General features: G+C 44.4%; 1 protein-coding gene across 4 annotated transcripts; it reads right to left on the minus strand.

The window, feature by feature from the left end:
• Window positions 1-1,601: 1,601 nt before the first annotated feature.
• On the minus strand, window positions 1,602-17,626 carry parvg (parvin, gamma). 4 transcript variants are annotated; one of them, XM_071326314.1, is made up of 13 exons: window positions 17,329-17,626; window positions 14,128-14,193; window positions 13,949-14,013; window positions 12,846-12,948; window positions 12,630-12,773; window positions 12,169-12,284; window positions 12,021-12,076; window positions 11,869-11,903; window positions 11,710-11,771; window positions 10,186-10,254; window positions 9,920-10,021; window positions 5,774-5,846; window positions 1,602-2,444 (listed from the first exon to the last, which is right to left on the minus strand). In XM_071326314.1, the coding sequence occupies exons 2-13, from the start codon at window positions 14,186-14,188 to the stop codon at window positions 2,371-2,373; spliced, it is 960 nt and encodes a 319-aa protein (XP_071182415.1). In that variant the 5' UTR covers window positions 14,189-14,193; window positions 17,329-17,626; the 3' UTR covers window positions 1,602-2,370. The 4 variants fall into 4 exon arrangements, with proteins under 4 accessions (XP_071182415.1, XP_071182416.1, XP_071182417.1 ...); XM_071326315.1 differs by having other exon boundaries at window positions 14,128-14,221; window positions 17,329-17,606; XM_071326316.1 differs by having other exon boundaries at window positions 14,128-14,224; window positions 17,329-17,606.
• Between the last annotated feature and the right edge of the window lie 344 nt (window positions 17,627-17,970).

The raw sequence follows: 17,970 nt of genomic DNA on the forward strand, positions 1-17,970 counted from the left end.
ACAGACCACGTATTCACCCTGCACACCCTAATTGACAAACAAGCAAACCAAAATGAAGGCAAAGTCTTCTAATGCTTTGTTGATTTCAAAAAAGCCTTCGACTCAATTTGGCATTAAGGTCTGCTATACAAATTGATGGAAAGTGGTGTTGGGGGAAAAACATACGACATTATAAAATCCTTGTACACAAACAACAAGTGTGCGGTTAAAATAGGCAAAAAACACACACATCTCTTCCCACAGGGCTGTGGGGTGAGACAGGGATGCAGCTTAAGCCCCACCCTCTTCAACATATATATCAAAGAATTGGAGAGGGCACTAGAAAAGTCTGCAGCACCCAGCCTCATCCTACTAGAATCTGAAGTCAAATGTCTACTGTTTGCTGATGATCTGGTGAATCTGTCACCAACCAAGGAGGGCCTACAGCAGCACCTAGATCTTCTGCACAGATTCTGCCAGACCTGGGCCCTGACAGTAAATCTCAGTAAGACCAAAATAATGGTTTTCCAAAAAAGGTCCAGTTGCCAGGACCACAAATACAAATTCCATCTAGACACCATTGTCCTAGAGATCACAAAAAGCTATAAATACCTTGGTATCAACATCAGCAAAGCTGTGAACGATCTGAGAGACAAGGCAAGAAGGGCATTCTATGCCATCAAAAGGAACATAAAATTTAACATACCAATTAGGATCTGGCTAAAAATACTTGAATCAGTTATAGAACCCATTGCACTTTATGGTTGTGAGGTCTGGGGTCCGCTCACCAACCAAGAATTCACAAAATGGGACAAACACCCAATTGAGACTGCATGCAGAATTCTGCAAAAAATATCCTCTGTGTACAACGTAGAACACCAATTAATACACGCAGAGAAAAAATTAGGCCGATACCCGATAATTAACTAAATCCAGAAAAGAGCTGTTAAATTCTACAACCACCTAAAAGGAAGCAATTCCCAAACCTTCCATAACAAAGCCATCACCTACAGATAGATGAACCTGGAGAAGAGTCCTCTAAGCAAGCTGGTCCTGGGGCTCTGTTCACAAACACAACACACCCCACAGAGCCCCAGGACAGCAACACAAATAGACCCAATAAAATCATGAGAAAACAAAAAGATAATTACTATTAACAAAAAAACAGCAAACTAGAATGCTATTTGTCCCTAAACAGTACACAGTGGCAGAATATCAGTGTACACAGTGGCAGAATATCTGACCACAATGACTGACCCAAACTTAAGGAAAGCTTTGACTATGTACAGACTCTGTGAGCATAGCCTTGCTATTGAGAAAGGCCGCCGTAGGCAGACCTGGCTCTCAAGAGAAGACAGGCTATGTGCACACTGTCCACAAAATGAGGTGGAAACTGAGCTGCACTTCCTACCCTCCTGCCCAATGTATGACCATATTAGAGACACATTTGTCCCTCAGATTACACAGATCCACAAAGAAGTCGAAAACAAACCCGATTTTGATAAACTCCCATATCTACTGGGTGAAATACTACAGTGTGCCATCACAGCAGCAAGATTTGTGACCTGTTGCCACAAGAAAAGATCAACCAGTGAAGAACAAACACCATTGTAAATACAACCCATATGTATGCTTATTTATTTTCCCTTTTGTACTTTAAGCATTTGCACATCGTTACAAGACTGTATATATACATCATTTGTAATGTCTTTATTCTTTTGGAACTCTGTGAGTGTAATGTTTACTGTTCATTTTTATTGTTTATTTCACTTTTGTAAATTATCTACTTCACTTGCTTTGGCAATGTTAACATACTGTATGTTTCCCATGCCAATAAAGCCCCTTGAATTGAATTGAATTGAGAGAGAACGAGGGTGTCATGTCCAAAGGCGTCCACATTGTGTCAATAATCTTCCCCTATTAAATGCAATGTATTCACTTAGGCATCAACCCTGTGACGTTCATATTTTTCCATTGACTGCAATGTATTGACATAAGTATCAGACGTTGTGATGCTTATCGTTTTGTAAAAACGTCACAAGATGCCGTTTTCCTATGATATCTTGTTGCAGCGAGCAGCAGCGTCAGAGTCATAGAACACGATAGGATACTCACTCACAATTTCAGACTACTTTGAGATTACTTGGATCTTCAAAGGTGAATATGGTCGGGAATTCGTTTCCCATGCTATTCAAACTATGGCACATAGAGTACAATTTTATTGACACAAAGTACACAAAGCTTTACATAGAATCGATATATGATTTTTCTGTAAACATTTCACAGAGGGAATCAGCCTATGATTCTGGACTTGCCAGGGGAAAAACACCTCAGGCAAAGGACTTCTGGCATCTTCACCTCCTAAGATCCTCGTCCATGTTCTTCCCACTCTCATCCGCTTTTGTGCTTCTTGAACAGGGCATATAGGACCTTCAAGGTAGCTGTCACATCCTGAGAGACTATATCTAGGAGAGATGCAGTCAGAGACACATTAAGTGATCAGGGTCATCTATTTATGCATCGTCACCCCCTCACCATCACTGAAGCATTGATAATGGAGGTCAATAGTGTGCATTTACTGATGCTGCCACATAACTGAACCAGAAACAACCTTGCATACAATCTAATCAATATCTAAACGGTAAGATTAGATCCAACAATATCACTCTTCCCTGTATGATGCATAATTAAAGGGATACTTCCTGATTTTGGCAATGAGGCCCTTTATCTACTTCCCCAGAGTCAGATGAACTTGTATTTGTGTTTGTATTTACTTTGGATGCCCATTAGCTGCTGCCAACGCAGCAGCTACTCTTCCTGGGGTCCAGCAAAATGAAGGCAGTTTATACAATTTTAAAAACATTACAATACATTCACAGATTTCACAACACACTGTGTGCCCTCAGGCCCCTACTCCACCACTACCACATATCTACAGTACAGAATCCATGTGTATGTATAGTGCGTATGTTATTGTGTGTGTGTGTGTGTGTGTGTGTGTGTGTGTGTGTGTGTGTGTGTGTGTGTGTGTGTGTGTGTGTGTGTGTGTGTGTGTGTGTGTGTGTGTGTGTGTGTGTGTGTGTGTGTGTGTGTGTGTGTGTGTATGTGTGTGTGTATGCATATGTCTGTGGCTATGTTTGTGATGCTTCACAGTCCTCGCTGTTCCATAAGGTGTTTTTTTAATCAGTTTTTTCAAATCTAATTTTACTGCTTGCATCAGTTACTTGATGTGGAATAGAGTTCCATGTAGTCATGGCTATATGTAGTACTGTGTGCCTCCCATAGTCTGTTCTGGACTTGGGGATTGTGAAGAGACCTATTGTGGCATGTCTTGTGGGGTATGCATGGGTGTCCGAGCTGTGTGCCAGTAGTTTAGACAGACAGCTCGGTGCATTCAACATGTCAATACCTCTCAGAAATAAAATAAGTGAGGAAGTCAATCTCTCCTCCACTTTGAGCCAGGAGAGATTGACATGCATATTATTAATATTAGCTCTCTGTGTACATCCAAGGGCCAGTCGTGCTGCCCTGTTCTGAGCCAGTTGCAATTTTCCTAAGTCCTTTTTTGTGGCACCTGACCACACGACTGAACAGTAGTCAAGGTGCGACAAAACTAGGGCCTGTAGGACCTGCCTTGTTGAAAGTGTTGTTAAGAAGGCAGAGCATCGCTTTATTATAGACAGACTTCTCCCCATCTTAGCTACTACTGAATCAATATGTTCTGACCATGACAGTTTACAATCTAGGGTTACTCCAAGCAGTTTAGTCATCTCAACTTGCTAAATTTCCACATTATTTATTACAAGATTTAGTTGAGGTTTGGGGTTTAGTGAGTATTTTGTTCCAAATACAATGCTTTTAGTTTTAGAAATATTTAGGGCTAACTTATTCCTTGCCACCCACTCTAAACTAACTGCAGCTCTTTGTTGAGTGCTGAAGTCATTTCAGTCACTGTAGTAGCTGATGTGTATAGTGTTGAGTCATCCACATACATAGACACTCTGGCTTTACTCAAATTCAGTGGCTTGTCGTTAGTAAAAATTGTAAAAAGCAAGGGGCCTAAACAGCTACCCTGGGGAATTCCTGATTCTAACTGCATTATATTTGAGAGGCTTCCATTAAATAACACTTTCTGTATTCTGTTAGACAAGTAACTCTTTATCCACATTATAGCAGGAGGTGTAAAGCCATAACACATACATTTTTCCAGCAGCAGACTATGATCGAAAATGTCAAAAGCTGCACTGAAGTCTAACAAGACAGCCCCCAAAAAATTGTGGATACCATTTGTATGTCAATGTGCCCAGTATGAAAGAAGTTAGAGGTAGTTTCGCAAGCCCATGCTAACTAGCGTTAGCGCAATAACTGTAAGTCTATGAATATATGCTAGCATGTTAGTAGATACCCATAGACTTCCAGTCATTGTGCTGATGCTACTTAGCATTGACTCACAAAACTACCTCTAACTTCCTTTTTACTGGACACAGACATAGAAATTGTATCCACAAGTTCATCCAACTCTGGGAGGTAGATAAAAGAATTCACTGCCAAAATCCCTAAGTATCCCTTTAAATGAACTATTTAGATCGGCTAGAGCTCCTGCTAGCCTAATTAATGCACACAGTGGTGTGTGCTGTAGACCTGGAGCAGTGGGATCCCTTATTCCATCACAGAAATGTGCCCGTAATTAAAAGTACGCTAAAAAATCTATTAGATCTGTCTCTTGCTTCTGGGTTAAATGAGTTGTACCGGCCCAACCATTAACATTTATCAACTCAAAGCTTTACTTTCAAATTACAGGTTATGCTACCAGGCAAATTAACCAGCTTCTTTTATAATAATTTACAATAAAAGTAAATGCTTAGCGCCTCTTTATTAACAGTGTACAGTATGTACACACACGCACACTTCTAGCCTCTTGTCAGTTTAGCATTGCATGATATTTGTCTATCAACAACTAACAAATAGAGGTTTCCTCCCTGAGAGAGCCTCTAAATAAATTATTATGACCTCAGAGTGGGCCTGAGTCCCAATAGAACTCAAAACTAGTGCTCTACAGATGTAGGATCTTAATTTGAGCCAGTTTTCTACAGCAGGAAAATAATCCTGCAGCAACAGGAAATGTGAATTATTATGTGGATTTTAATCAATGGACAGTTTTGTAAGGGTTGGTGCATTTTCCTTAAGGGAAAATCAAGTCTGAAAATGTGTGGAAATTACAAACTTCCGAAGCCTTATTAAACCTCAAATACACTTAAAGTGTTACATTTCCTGCAACAGGGAGATCAAGATCCTACATCTGTATATAGGGAATAGGTTGCCATTTGGGACAAACCCTCGGCCAATCATCCAGGGCGATAATTATCATATTCATGAAAATTCCAACGGAATCCCAGCTATCCCTTTATATCCCCGTGCGTAGGGATGTGGCTTAACTCAAACTATCAACACAAATCCTGGATTCCACTCGACATATGAACAGTGGCATACCGCTATTGCCCAGATAAATGGCTATGATACAGGAAATCTTCTGACTTAGTTTAACAATTCTGTCTCACAGCGCCATTACTGTGATGTGAAAATTACAGCCCAGAGCAATCTTGGTCAAACTTCCTATTACAAAGATATATTCACTTACAGTAGGATACATGTGGATGTGATATTTTTAGATAGTCTCCTCAAGCCCCTCTATCTCCTACTCTAAGTGCACTATTACAAGACCCATTTGGCTCCAAGTTGGTGAGACAATATACGTAGGTCAACTATGGGTGCCACAGAAAATGAGCACCCTTACCTTGGGGCTCAATGTTGGTCGTGGGTAGCCCTGTGTCATTCAGGAGGTCCAGGGCCACGGTCACATTCTGCAGCTAGACCAGAGAGAGTGAGGTGAGAGACAGCAGGCCATGACACATGCAGATGACTGACACACCGGAGCAACGTTATCTCAATCTCACACAGGACTACAGTGAATAACATAATACACTAGTCACTTTAAACAATGCCACTTCATATAATGTTTACATACCCTACATTACTCATCTTATATGTATATACTGTACTCTATACCATCTACTGCATTTTGCCTATGCCGTTCGGCCATCGCTCATCCATATATTTATATGTACATATTCTTATTCATTCCTTTACACTTGTGTGTATAAGGTAGTTGTTGTGGTATTGTTAGATTAATTGTTAGATATTACTGCACGGTCGGAACTAGAAACACAAGCATTTTGCTACACTCACATTAACATCTGCTAACCATGTGTATGCGCCCATAAATCTGCTCCTTTTATTCTTTGTCCCCAACGCTCTAGGCGACCAGTTTTGATAGCCTTTAGCCGCACCCTCATCCTACTACTTCTCTGTTCCTCGGGTGATGTGGAGGTAAACCCAGGCCCTGCATGTCCCCAGTCACCCTCATTTGTTGACTTCTGTGATCGAAAAAGCCTTGGCCTCATGCATGTCAACATCAGAAGCCTCCTCCCTAAGTTTGCCTTACTCACCGCTTTAGCACACTCTGCCAATCCTGATGTCCTTGCCGTGTCCGAATCCTGGCTTAGGAAGGCCACCAAAAATTCTGAGATTTCCATACCCAACTATAACACTTTCCGTCAAGATAGAACTGCCAAAGGGGGAGGAGTTGCAATCTACTGCAGAGATAGCCTGCAAAGTTCTGTCATACTTTCCAGGTCTATGCCCAAACAGTTCGAACTTCTAATTTTAAAAATTAATCTCTCCAGAAATAAGTCTCTCACTGTTGCCGCCTGCTACCGACCCCCCTCAGCTCCCAGCTGTGCCCTGGACACCATCTGTGAATTGATCGCTCCCCATCTAGCTTCAGAGTTTGTTCTGTTAGGTGACCTAAACTGGGATATGCTTAACACCCCGGCAGTCCTACAATCCAAGCTTGATGCCCTCAATCTCACACAAATCATCAAGGAACCCACCAGGTACAACCCTAAATCCGTAAACATGGGCACCCTAATAGACATTATCCTGACCAACCTGCCCTCCAAATACACCTCTGCTGTCTTCAATCAAGATCTCAGCGATCACTGCCTCATTGCCTGTATCCGCCACGGGTCCGCGGTCAAACGACCACCCCTCATCACTGTCAAACGCTCCCTAAAACACTTCTGCGAGCAGGCCTTTCTAATCGACCTGGCCCGGGTACCCTGGAAGGATATTGACCTCATCCCGTCAGTTGAGGATGCCTGGTCATTCTTTAAATGTTACTTCCTCACCATATTAGACAAGCATGCTCCGTTCAAAAAATGCAGAACCAAGAACAGATATAGCCCTTGGTTCACTCCAGACCTGACTGCCCTCGACCAGCACAAAAACATCCTGTGGCGAACTGCAATAGCATCGAAGAGCCCCCGCGATATGCAACTGTTCAGGGAAGTCAGGAACCAATACACGCAGTCAGTCAGGAAAGCAAAGGCCAGCTTTTTCAAGCAGAAATTCGCATCCTGTAGCTCTAACTCCAAAAAGTTCTGGGATACTGTAAAGTCCATGGAGAACAAGAGCACCTCCTCCCAGCTGCCCACTGCACTGAGGCTAGGTAACACGGTCACCACCGATAAATCCGTGATAATCGAAGACTTCAACAAGCATTTCTCAATGGCTGGCCATGCCTTCCTCCTGGCGACTCCAACCTTGGCCAACAGCCCCGCCCCCCCCGCTGCTACTCGCCCAAGCCTCCCCAGCTTCTCCTTTACCCAAATCCAGATAGCAGATGTTCTGAAAGAGCTGGAAAACCTGGACCCATACAAATCAGCTGGGCTTGACAATCTGGACCCCCTATTTCTGAAACTGTCCGCCGCCATTGTCGCACCCCCTATTACCAGCCTGTTCAACCTCTCCTTCGTATCATCTGAGATCCCCAAGGATTGGAAAGCTGCCGCGGTCATCCCCCTCTTCAAAGGGGGAGACACCCTGGACCCAAACTGTTACAGACCTATATCCATCCTGCCCTGCCTATCTAAGGTCTTCGAAAGCCAAGTCAACAAACAGATCACTGACCATCTCGAATCCCACCGTACCTTCTCCGCTGTGCAATCCGGTTTCCGAGCCGGTCACGGGTGCACCTCAGCCACGCTCAAGGTACTAAACGATATCATAACCGCCATCGATAAAAGACATTACTGTGCAGCCGTCTTCATCGACCTGGCCAAGGCTTTCGACTCTGTCAATCACCATATTCTTATCGGCAGACTCAGTAGCCTCGGTTTTTCTAATGACTGCCTTGCCTGGTTCACCAACTACTTTGCAGACAGAGTTCAGTGTGTCAAATCGGAGGGCATGTTGTCCGGTCCTCTGGCAGTCTCTATGGGGGTACCACAGGGTTCAATTCTCGGGCCGACTCTTTTCTCTGTATACATCAATGATGTTGCTCTTGCTGCGGGCGATTCCCTGATCCACCTCTACGCAGACGACACCATTCTATATACTTCCGGCCCTTCCTTGGACACTGTGCTATCTAACCTCCAAACGAGCTTCAATGCCATACAACACTCCTTCCGTGGCCTCCAACTGCTCTTAAACGCTAGTAAAACCAAATGCATGCTTTTCAACCGTTCGCTGCCTGCACCCGCACGCCCGACTAGCATCACCACCCTGGACGGTTCCGACCTAGAATATGTGGACATCTATAAGTACCTAGGTGTCTGGCTAGACTGCAAACTCTCCTTCCAGACTCATATCAAACATCTCCAATCCAAAATCAAATCAAGAATCGGCTTTCTATTCCGCAACAAAGCCTCCTTTACTCACGCCGCCAAACTTACCCTAGTAAAACTGACTATCCTACCGATCCTCGACTTCGGCGATGTCATCTACAAAATAGCTTCCAACACTCTACTCAGCAAACTGGATGCAGTTTATCACAGTGCCATTCGTTTTGTTACTAAAGCACCTTATACGACCCACCACTGCGACCTGTATGCCCTAGTCGGCTGGCCCTCGCTACATGTTCGTCGTCAGACCCACTGGCTCCAGGTCATCTACAAGGCTATGCTAGGTAAAGTGCCGCCTTATCTCAGTTCACTGGTCACGATGGCTACACCCACCCGCAGCACGCGCTCCAGCAGGTGTATCTCACTGATCATCCCTAAAGCTAAAACCTCATTTGGACGCCTTTCCTTCCAGTTATCTGCTGCCTGCGACTGGAACGAATTGCAAAAATCTCTGAAGTTGGAGACTTTTATCTCCCTCAACAACTTTAAAAATCTGCTATCCGAGCAGCTAACAGATCGCTGCAGCTGTACATAGTCCATCTGTAAACTACCCACCCAATTTACCTACCTCACCCCCCATACTGCTTTTATTTATTTACTTTTCTGCTCTTTTGCACACCAGTATCTCTTCTTGCACATGATCATCTGATGATTTATCACTCCAGTGTTAATCTGCTAAATTGTAATTATTCGATTTATTGCCTACCTCATGCCTTTTGCACACATTGTATATAGATTCTCTTTTTTTTCTACCATGTTATTGACTTGTTTATTGTTTACTCCATGTGTAACTCTGTGTTGTCTGTTCACACTGCTATGCTTTATCTTGGCCAGGTCGCAGTTGCAAATGAGAACTTGTTCTCAACTAGCCTACCTGGTTAAATAAAGGTGAAAAAAAAAAAAATAAATAATAATAATAATAATAATAATAATTTGATTTTAATTGATTTTATTTGATTATACTATACCCTTATCTGTTTGGATTTCAAATTATTAACACATTGGATCTAATTGTTCCGCTGCTGTCAGAATATCATTGTAGGCCAAAATGTGATATTTGTTCCATTCACTGTATCATACGTAAGCTCCGCCCTTACCATTGAGCCATACAATCACATACATTCTTCCTTTGAGGCAGAGCTGCCTCCAGAACATGATTCCTCCCAAAGAAGGAGTCCTGGGACACAGGAGATCCTTACCATCTCAGTAGTGTTGACTGGGGTGATGTTGAAGTCATAGAGAGGAACAAAGAAGCCCTCCAACTGTCCAATCAGCAGCAGGAGAATAACACCATCTGAAAACTACATGAATAAAGAACACCGTCAGTTGGTTCTTACCCAAATGGGTGTGGTGTGATGTAACTGAAAGGAAACAGATCAATCACCTTTCAATTCACAACACTTGTAGTGCTCAATTAATACCCATCCAAACAGAATGGCCAAACCCTTTCTACAGTAAAACAAACCTGTTTCTCCATGTCTGTCACCTGTAGTCCCAAGGTTGACATCTTCTTGTTGACAAAGTGCATGATGGCCTATAATAGAAAGATATAGGATTACAGACCTATCACTTTAGAAAGGTGTTGACATTTTAACCTCTGTAGCCGTGTCCCTTTGAATAAAAGTGTCTGCTAAATGGTATATACAGTGGGTATCATAAGTATTCACCCCACTGGGATTTTTTCCCATTTTGTTGTGCTACACAGTGGGATTGAAATAGATTTAATTGTTGTTTTTTCTGTCATTGATCTACACAAAATAATCCATAATGTCAAAGTGAAAAGAAAAGTATATATAAAACTTCAATAACTAGAAAATAGTTGTTGCATAAGTATTCACCCCCTTTGTTAAGGCAAGCCAAACTTAGTTCAGAAGTAAAATGTGGCTTAACCAATCACATAAGAAGTTACATGGACTCGCTCTGTGTGAAATAATAGGGGTTGACATGATTTGTTTATGACTATCCCTTCCTCTGTCCCCCATATATACAATATCTGTAGGTCCCTCAGTCAAGAATTGATTCCATATGTTAATTTCATAATTTTGATGTCTTCACTATTATTCTTCAATTAAGAAAAAGCAACAACGGCTCAACCGCGAAGTGGTAGGCCACACAAGCTCACAAAACGGGAACGCCGAGGGCTGAGCGCGTAAAAATCATCTGTCCTCGGTTGCAACACTCACTCCCAAGTTCAAACTACCTCTGGAAGCAATGAAGAACTGTTCGTCCGTGGTTTCCATGGCAGAGCAGCCACACACACGCCTAAGATCACCATGCACGATGCAAAGCATCGCCTGGACTGGTGTAAAGCTCACTGCCATTGGACTCTGGAGTAGTGGAAACGTGTTCTCTGGAGTGATGAATCACGCTTCACCATCTGGCAATCCGATGGACGAATCTGGGTTTGGTGGATGCCAGGAGAAAGCTACCTGCCCGAATGCATAGTGCCAACTGTAAAATTTGGTGGAGGAGGAATAATGTTCTGAGCTGTTTTTCATGGTTCGGGCAAGGCCCTTTAGTTCCCGTGAAGGCAAATCTTAACGCTACAGCATAAAACAGTTGTTGTTTTTAGTACATTAGCAAACATTTCTAAAACCTGTTTTTGCTTTGTCATTATGGGGTATTGTGTGCAGATTGATGAGGGGAACATTTTTAGAATAAGGCTGTAACACAATAAAATGTTAAGGGGTCTGAATACTTTCCAAATACACTGCATATATACCGTATATAACAACAACATTCAATGTCACTGTGTTGACATATTCTAATGAGACCATATTACAGTTGTATAGGGTCGGTGCAATGCTCATTCAATCATACACAGTATGAGCAATCAGAAGCATTAGTCACACAAATCAGCCTCTCCCTGAATCAGTGTAGCTAGACAATATATACTCTAGTCCTAAAATCAATCCTCTGTCTAATAATGCAATGGTTAAGACTACAGAACAGGTCAGCAGGGATGGAAGACCCATATTTTGTTATTTACCCGCTTTACTGTGTTGATCTTGTGGGGTTCCAGCTTCAGCAGCTGCTCAATGGGATCCTCACCTGGATGAAGAGACAGGAAGGAGAGGGTTTATCTCTGCAATGTCCTGGATAAACGACAGCACAGTACTGCAAAGGTGACCCTGCATATCATACTCACTGTCTGAACTGCTCAGGGAGTCTGTAGTTGAATCGCTGTTGAAGTAGACAGCAAATTAAGTGAATATTCTATCTTCTGAAACAGAATAACTTCTCTGAAGAACATGCAACTGTAATTGGACACAACAACATAATCGGAAATAATTTACCAACCTTTCATCTGTAAGAATCTCTATTTCCTTTTCTGATTTGATTCCACTTCTGTTGACCTGAAGTGAGAGCACAACTTTATTGAACAGGGAAGTCTTTTTTTTTTAGGTTGATTAAGGGTAAAGTACCATTCATTTGACACCAAACTCACCTCCAACAGGACAACTTCCACTCTGACATTTGGGGGAAGCTCCAGATTAGGCTGGAAGCACCTCACCATGGCAACCAGAAGATGGAGAGTGGCCAGCAAGTCTTTGTTGTGGATGACTGACAGAGAAGGAAGGGAATGAAGGGAGAGTCAACCTGCTAGAACACCATACCAAAGCCCCGTGCAGTCAATCTTGTTGGCAACACAACACAAACTAATCTCCAGCCCCACTGATGATTAACACTGCACCCCGTGGGGCTGCCTTTTCCCCTACAATAATCCCTCTCATTAGGTGTCAGCAGACTGGGGTTATACTGTAGCTTCACCATCAAATTCCATTGAAGAGTCCCTTAGCCAAACATGGCTCTGAGGGGAACAGCAGTGTTGTGTAGCTTTCCCAGCCAACAGTGGACGTCCAAAGGACTTGGTTTTGTTTGCGGGGTTGTATTGTGAATGTGACTCACGTTTGACACTCCACCTGCTGAGAGAGCTGTCCTGTAGCCCCAGTTTCTCATTCAGGACCTCCAGGATGACCTCCAGCTTGCGTGTCTGAGCAGCACTGGTCACCGCTATCTCCTCCACAGACAGAAGCACTCCAGCTAACCTCCCTGTGAAGAGCACAGGTAAAGGCCAAGCGCATACGGAGAGCGAGAGAGAGTGTGTGTGTGCGTGTGTCTCACCAAGGAGGTGATGGAGTATTAGGCCATCAAAGATATCCTCTTCTAGACTCTGCACTACGATGTGTTCCTCTTTCAAAGTACTGTTGATCCAGTTAACCAAAACCTGTGAAGACCAAGGTTCATGATAACAGTAAGTTATAATCAGTGATATTAATTGCCTGCTATAGTACTGTATTAGTCTCTTTTGACGTAGCTACTGTTACAGAAATGTACCAAATGTACCAACGAAGATATTTGGTTCTGGGTGCAGAGATCAGTACCGTACTATCTACTGCAGTGGAGGCTGCTGAGGGGAGGGCGGCTCATAATAATGTCGGGAATGGAGTGTAATAGAGTGAATAGAATGGTATCAAACATATGAAAACCCTGTTTTTGATACCGTATACCCTTCCATTTACTCCCTTCCAGCCATTATTATGAGCCGTTCTCCCCTCAGCAGCCTCCACTGATCTACTGTGGTAAATCTTTGTATACATGACCTTTACTGGTCTATTCAGAGCAGACTCTGATGTTATGATATCAAAGGATTCCTATTGCAATTTCCACCTATGTCTCTATTCAATTATTCATGAGTAAGAGACTGGTTGGTGTGTTATTGAGGTGTTAAAGAGAGCAGATGTGGGATTACAAGGGCCAGAAAGACTCCGTGGTTTTCTCTTTCCAACACTTTTATGCCTACACTGTTGCACGCTCATCTAATTGATGAAGACAATTATTTCATTTTACTTGAATTTATTCCATAAGCATCTTTTCTATTTCAAATCCTCTCTGAGGGCTTAGGGAGAAGGTGCCCTGGCAACATCTATCTGGGCCTAGCAACAACTCCGTGATCTGTCTACCATCATCTCTAATAAAGACGTACTGGTCGACCCACCTCTCACACAAGAGGGTTTAGTGGTTCAGCATACCCTAATGAATATGCAATCAGAGGCTTTCTTTGTAATGACTTTTCTGCCCATACGACCCTGGGGTAACATGGCCCTAGAGTATAGTAGTATAATGTATTAATGGTGTTATTATGGGCTTTGATGATAGATAATACATTTAGGATAATGTTGTGGCTGGTGTTGGAACATGAATTCTTAAATAGAGATCAATCGTACCGATTTCAGCTTTTCAAGTTTGGGATCTTTCAAAGATGTCGGCTGAATGATCTTCCTCCTCTCACCTGTTTCAACGTGCAAACTGTTCAGTTGAGGCTACTGCTTGACAACCATTTTGGAAAGAAAATATCAAATCAAACAGTTTGCCTGAGCTTGAGTACAGTTGAATGTAGACTTACCCTGGAAAGATTCAATGTCCTCAGGGTCTTTCCCCTGGTACATATCAGGAAAGTCCTCCATATCCCCTATAGGGAGCAAAATATGAACACAGTGCTTCTGGTATCAGTGAAGCAGACAGTGTCAATGATAGTTCAAATTCAATTACATTTACATTTACATTTAAGTCATTTAGCAGACGCTCTTATCCAGAGCGACTTACAAATTGGTGCATTCACCTTATGATATCCAGTGAAACAACCACTTTACAATAGTGCATCTAACTCTTTTAAGGGGGGGGGTTAGAAGGATTACTTTATCCTATCCTAGGTATTCCTTAAAGAGGTGGGGTTTCAGGTGGCTCCGGAAGGTGGTGATTGACTCCGCTGACCTGGCGTCGTGAGGGAGTTTGTTCCACCATTGGGGTGCCAGAGCAGCGAACAGTTTTGACTGGGCTGAGCGGGAACTGTACTTCCTCAGAGGTAGGGAGGCGAGCAGGCCAGAGGTGGATGAACGCAGTGCCCTTGTTTGGGTGTAGGGCCTGATCAGAGCCTGAAGGTACGGAGGTGCCGTTCCCCTCACAGCTCCGTAGGCAAGCACCATGGTCTTGTAGCGGATGCGAGCTTCAACTGGAAGCCAGTGGAGAGAGCGGAGGAGCGGGGTGACGTGAGAGAACTTGGGAAAGTTGAACACCAGACGGGCTGCGGCGTTCTGGATGAGTTGTAGGGGTTTAATGGCACAGGCAGGGAGCCCAGCCAACAGCGAGTTGCAGTAATCCAGACGGGAGATGACAAGTGCCTGGATTAGGACCTGCGCCGCTTCCTGCGTGAGGCAGGGTCGTACTCTGCGAATGTTGTAGAGCATGAACCTACAGGAACGGGTCACCGCCTTGATGTTAGTTGAGAACGACAGGGTGTTGTCCAGGATCACGCCAAGGTTCTTAGCACTCTGGGAGGAGGACACAATGGAGTTGTCAACCGTGATGGCGAGATCATGGAACGGGCAGTCCTTCCCCGGGAGGAAGAGCAGCTCCGTCTTGCCGAGGTTCAGCTTGAGGTGGTGATCCGTCATCCACACTGATATGTCTGCCAGACATGCAGAAATGCGATTCACCACCTGGTTATCAGAGGGGGGAAAGGAGAAGATTAATTGTGTGTCGTCTGCATAGCAATGATAGGAGAGACCATGTGAGGATATGACAGAGCCAAGTGACTTGGTGTATAGCGAGAATAGGAGAGGGCCTAGAACAGAGCCCTGGGGGACACCAGTGGTGAGAGCACGTGGTGCGGAGACAGATTCTCGCCACGCCACCTGGTAGGAGCGACCTGTCAGGTAGGACGCAATCCAAGCGTGGGCCGCGCCGGAGATGCCCAGCTCGGAGAGGGTGGAGAGGAGGATCTGATGGTTCACAGTATCAAAGGCAGCCGATAGGTCTAGAAGGATGAGAGCAGAGGAGAGAGAGTTAGCTTTAGCAGTGCGGAGCGCCTCCGTGACACAGAGAAGAGCAGTCTCAGTTGAATGACTAGTCTTGAAACCTGACTGATTTGGATCAAGAAGGTCATTCTGAGAGAGATAGCAGGAGAGCTGGCCAAGGACGGCACGTTCAAGAGTTTTGGAGAGAAAAGAAAGAAGGGATACTGGTCTGTAGTTGTTGACATCGGAGGGATCGAGTGTAGGTTTTTTCAGAAGGGGTGCAACTCTCGCTCTCTTGAAGACGGAAGGGACGTAGCCAGCGGTCAAGGATGAGTTGATGAGCGAGGTGAGGTAAGGGAGAAGGTCTCCGGAAATGGTCTGGAGAAGAGAGGAGGGGATAGGGTCAAGCGGGCAGGTTGTTGGGCGGCCGGCCGTCACAAGACGCGAGATTTCATCTGGAGAGAGAGGGGAGAAAGAGGTCAAAGCACAGGGTAGGGCAGTGTGAGCAGAACCAGCGGTGTCGTTTGACTTAGCAAACGAGGATCGGATGTCGTCGACCTTCTTTTCAAAATGGTTGACGAAGTCATCAGCAGAGAGGGAGGAGGGGGAGGAGGGGGAGGAGGATTCAGGAGGGAGGAGAAGGTGGCAAAGAGCTTCCTAGGGTTAGAGGCAGATGCTTGGAATTTAGAGTGGTAGAAATTGGCTTTAGCAGCAGAGACAGAAGAGGAGAATGTAGAGAGGAGGGAGTGAAAGGATGCCAGGTCCGCAGGGAGGCGAGTTTTCCTCCATTTCCGCTCGGCTGCCCGGAGCCCTGTTCTGTGAGCTCGCAATGAGTCGTCGAGCCACGGAGCAGGAGGGGAGGACCGAGCCGGCCTGGAGGATAGGGGACATAGAGAGTCAAAGGATGCAGAAAGGGAGGAGAGGAGGGTTGAGGAGGCAGAATCAGGAGATAGGTTGGAGAAGGTTTGAGCAGAGGGAAGAGATGATAGGATGGAAGAGGAGAGAGTAGCGGGGGAGAGAGAGCGAAGGTTGGGACGGCGCGATACCATCCGAGTAGGGGCAGTGTGGGAAGTGTTGGATGAGAGCGAGAGGGAAAAGGATACAAGGTAGTGGTCGGAGACTTGGAGGGGAGTTGCAATGAGATTAGTGGAAGAACAGCATCTAGTAAAGATGAGGTCAAGCGTATTGCCTGCCTTGTGAGAAGGGGGGGAAGGTGAGAGGGTGAGGTCAAAAGAGGAGAGGAGTGGAAAGAAGGAGGCAGAGAGGAATGAGTCAAAGGTAGACGTGGGGAGGTTAAAGTCACCCAGAACTGTGAGAGGTGAGCCATCCTCAGGAAAGGTTTTCATGTAAATTTCAATTCATGTAAGGGGCCATTTCAAACCTCCGACGTGAAGACTGAAACAATTCTGGTATTTGATTTGGTTACTTCCTTCTCGTTGAGTTCACTTCTGCCTAAGCTGAGCCCACACAAGTGAACAAACGGGCAAATGGATATATACCCCATAACTTCCTGTGAAGTCCCACTACAATGCTGCATGCAATCGTCTCTCTGGATATTTTATTTGGATTCTGGGCCCCAAAACAACACAGAACAGAAACAAGTTTAGAGGAAGGCCTTCTGACAGTAGACTAACCTGACTGGGATGCACTGTGACCAACAATGTGTCAAAGTGTCTCCCTGAGACTAGAGTGTAGCTTCACTGTGCCATCTGTGTGTGTAGTCCACTCCTCTCCTAGAGATTCTCTGCCTGAAGTTGACACAAACTTTCCCCCGGAGGCACACCAAAAATGTTTTATCCAGTAAACCTTACCTTCAGAGCAGTAGCAGCAAGCAGACAGAATAGGGGAACTCGTGTGTACAGCTTCCTGACTGACGTCAACACTGAATCAATCCAAATAGCCGTGCTACAAAAAGAAGTACACCCAATCTGACAAGCAGTTCTCCAGAAACATGCCACGGGATAACAGCACAAACAAACTTCGTCCAATTCAGGACCAATTAAACATTTCTATGAGAAACAAAAAGGAAGAATGAAGGAATAAACGGGTAAAAAGAAAAATGAGAGGATGCGGAAGGAAATAAGTAAGTAGTGAGCACTTCCTCTTTTGTAACTGTGGTTTTGCTACACACAGTTCAGAGTGCGTTCTGAGGAAAGGTCTTGTATATGACGCTTAGTGGTCAAGACTTATAGTTTAGAGCATTAGGATAGAGCGCAGACCGGTAAAAGTGAGGTCACTTCACCTCATAGAAGTGAAAGCGTTCTCTTAGCAAACACACAGGATTCCCAAACGAACAGGACAGCTCTACTGTATGGCTCACTGACAACCCTATCACACATTCCCTTTGGAAGCTGGCTGTATCAGTTGGTTGTTGTCTGTCCTCCAGCACTCCACAATCATCGACAGAGAGAGACAGAGACAACACACTGCATGTGCTCCATCTCCACGTCAGA

This window comes from Salvelinus alpinus, chromosome 9 (genome assembly GCF_045679555.1).
Source record: "Salvelinus alpinus chromosome 9, SLU_Salpinus.1, whole genome shotgun sequence".
NCBI classification, from domain to species: domain Eukaryota; kingdom Metazoa; phylum Chordata; class Actinopteri; order Salmoniformes; family Salmonidae; genus Salvelinus; species Salvelinus alpinus.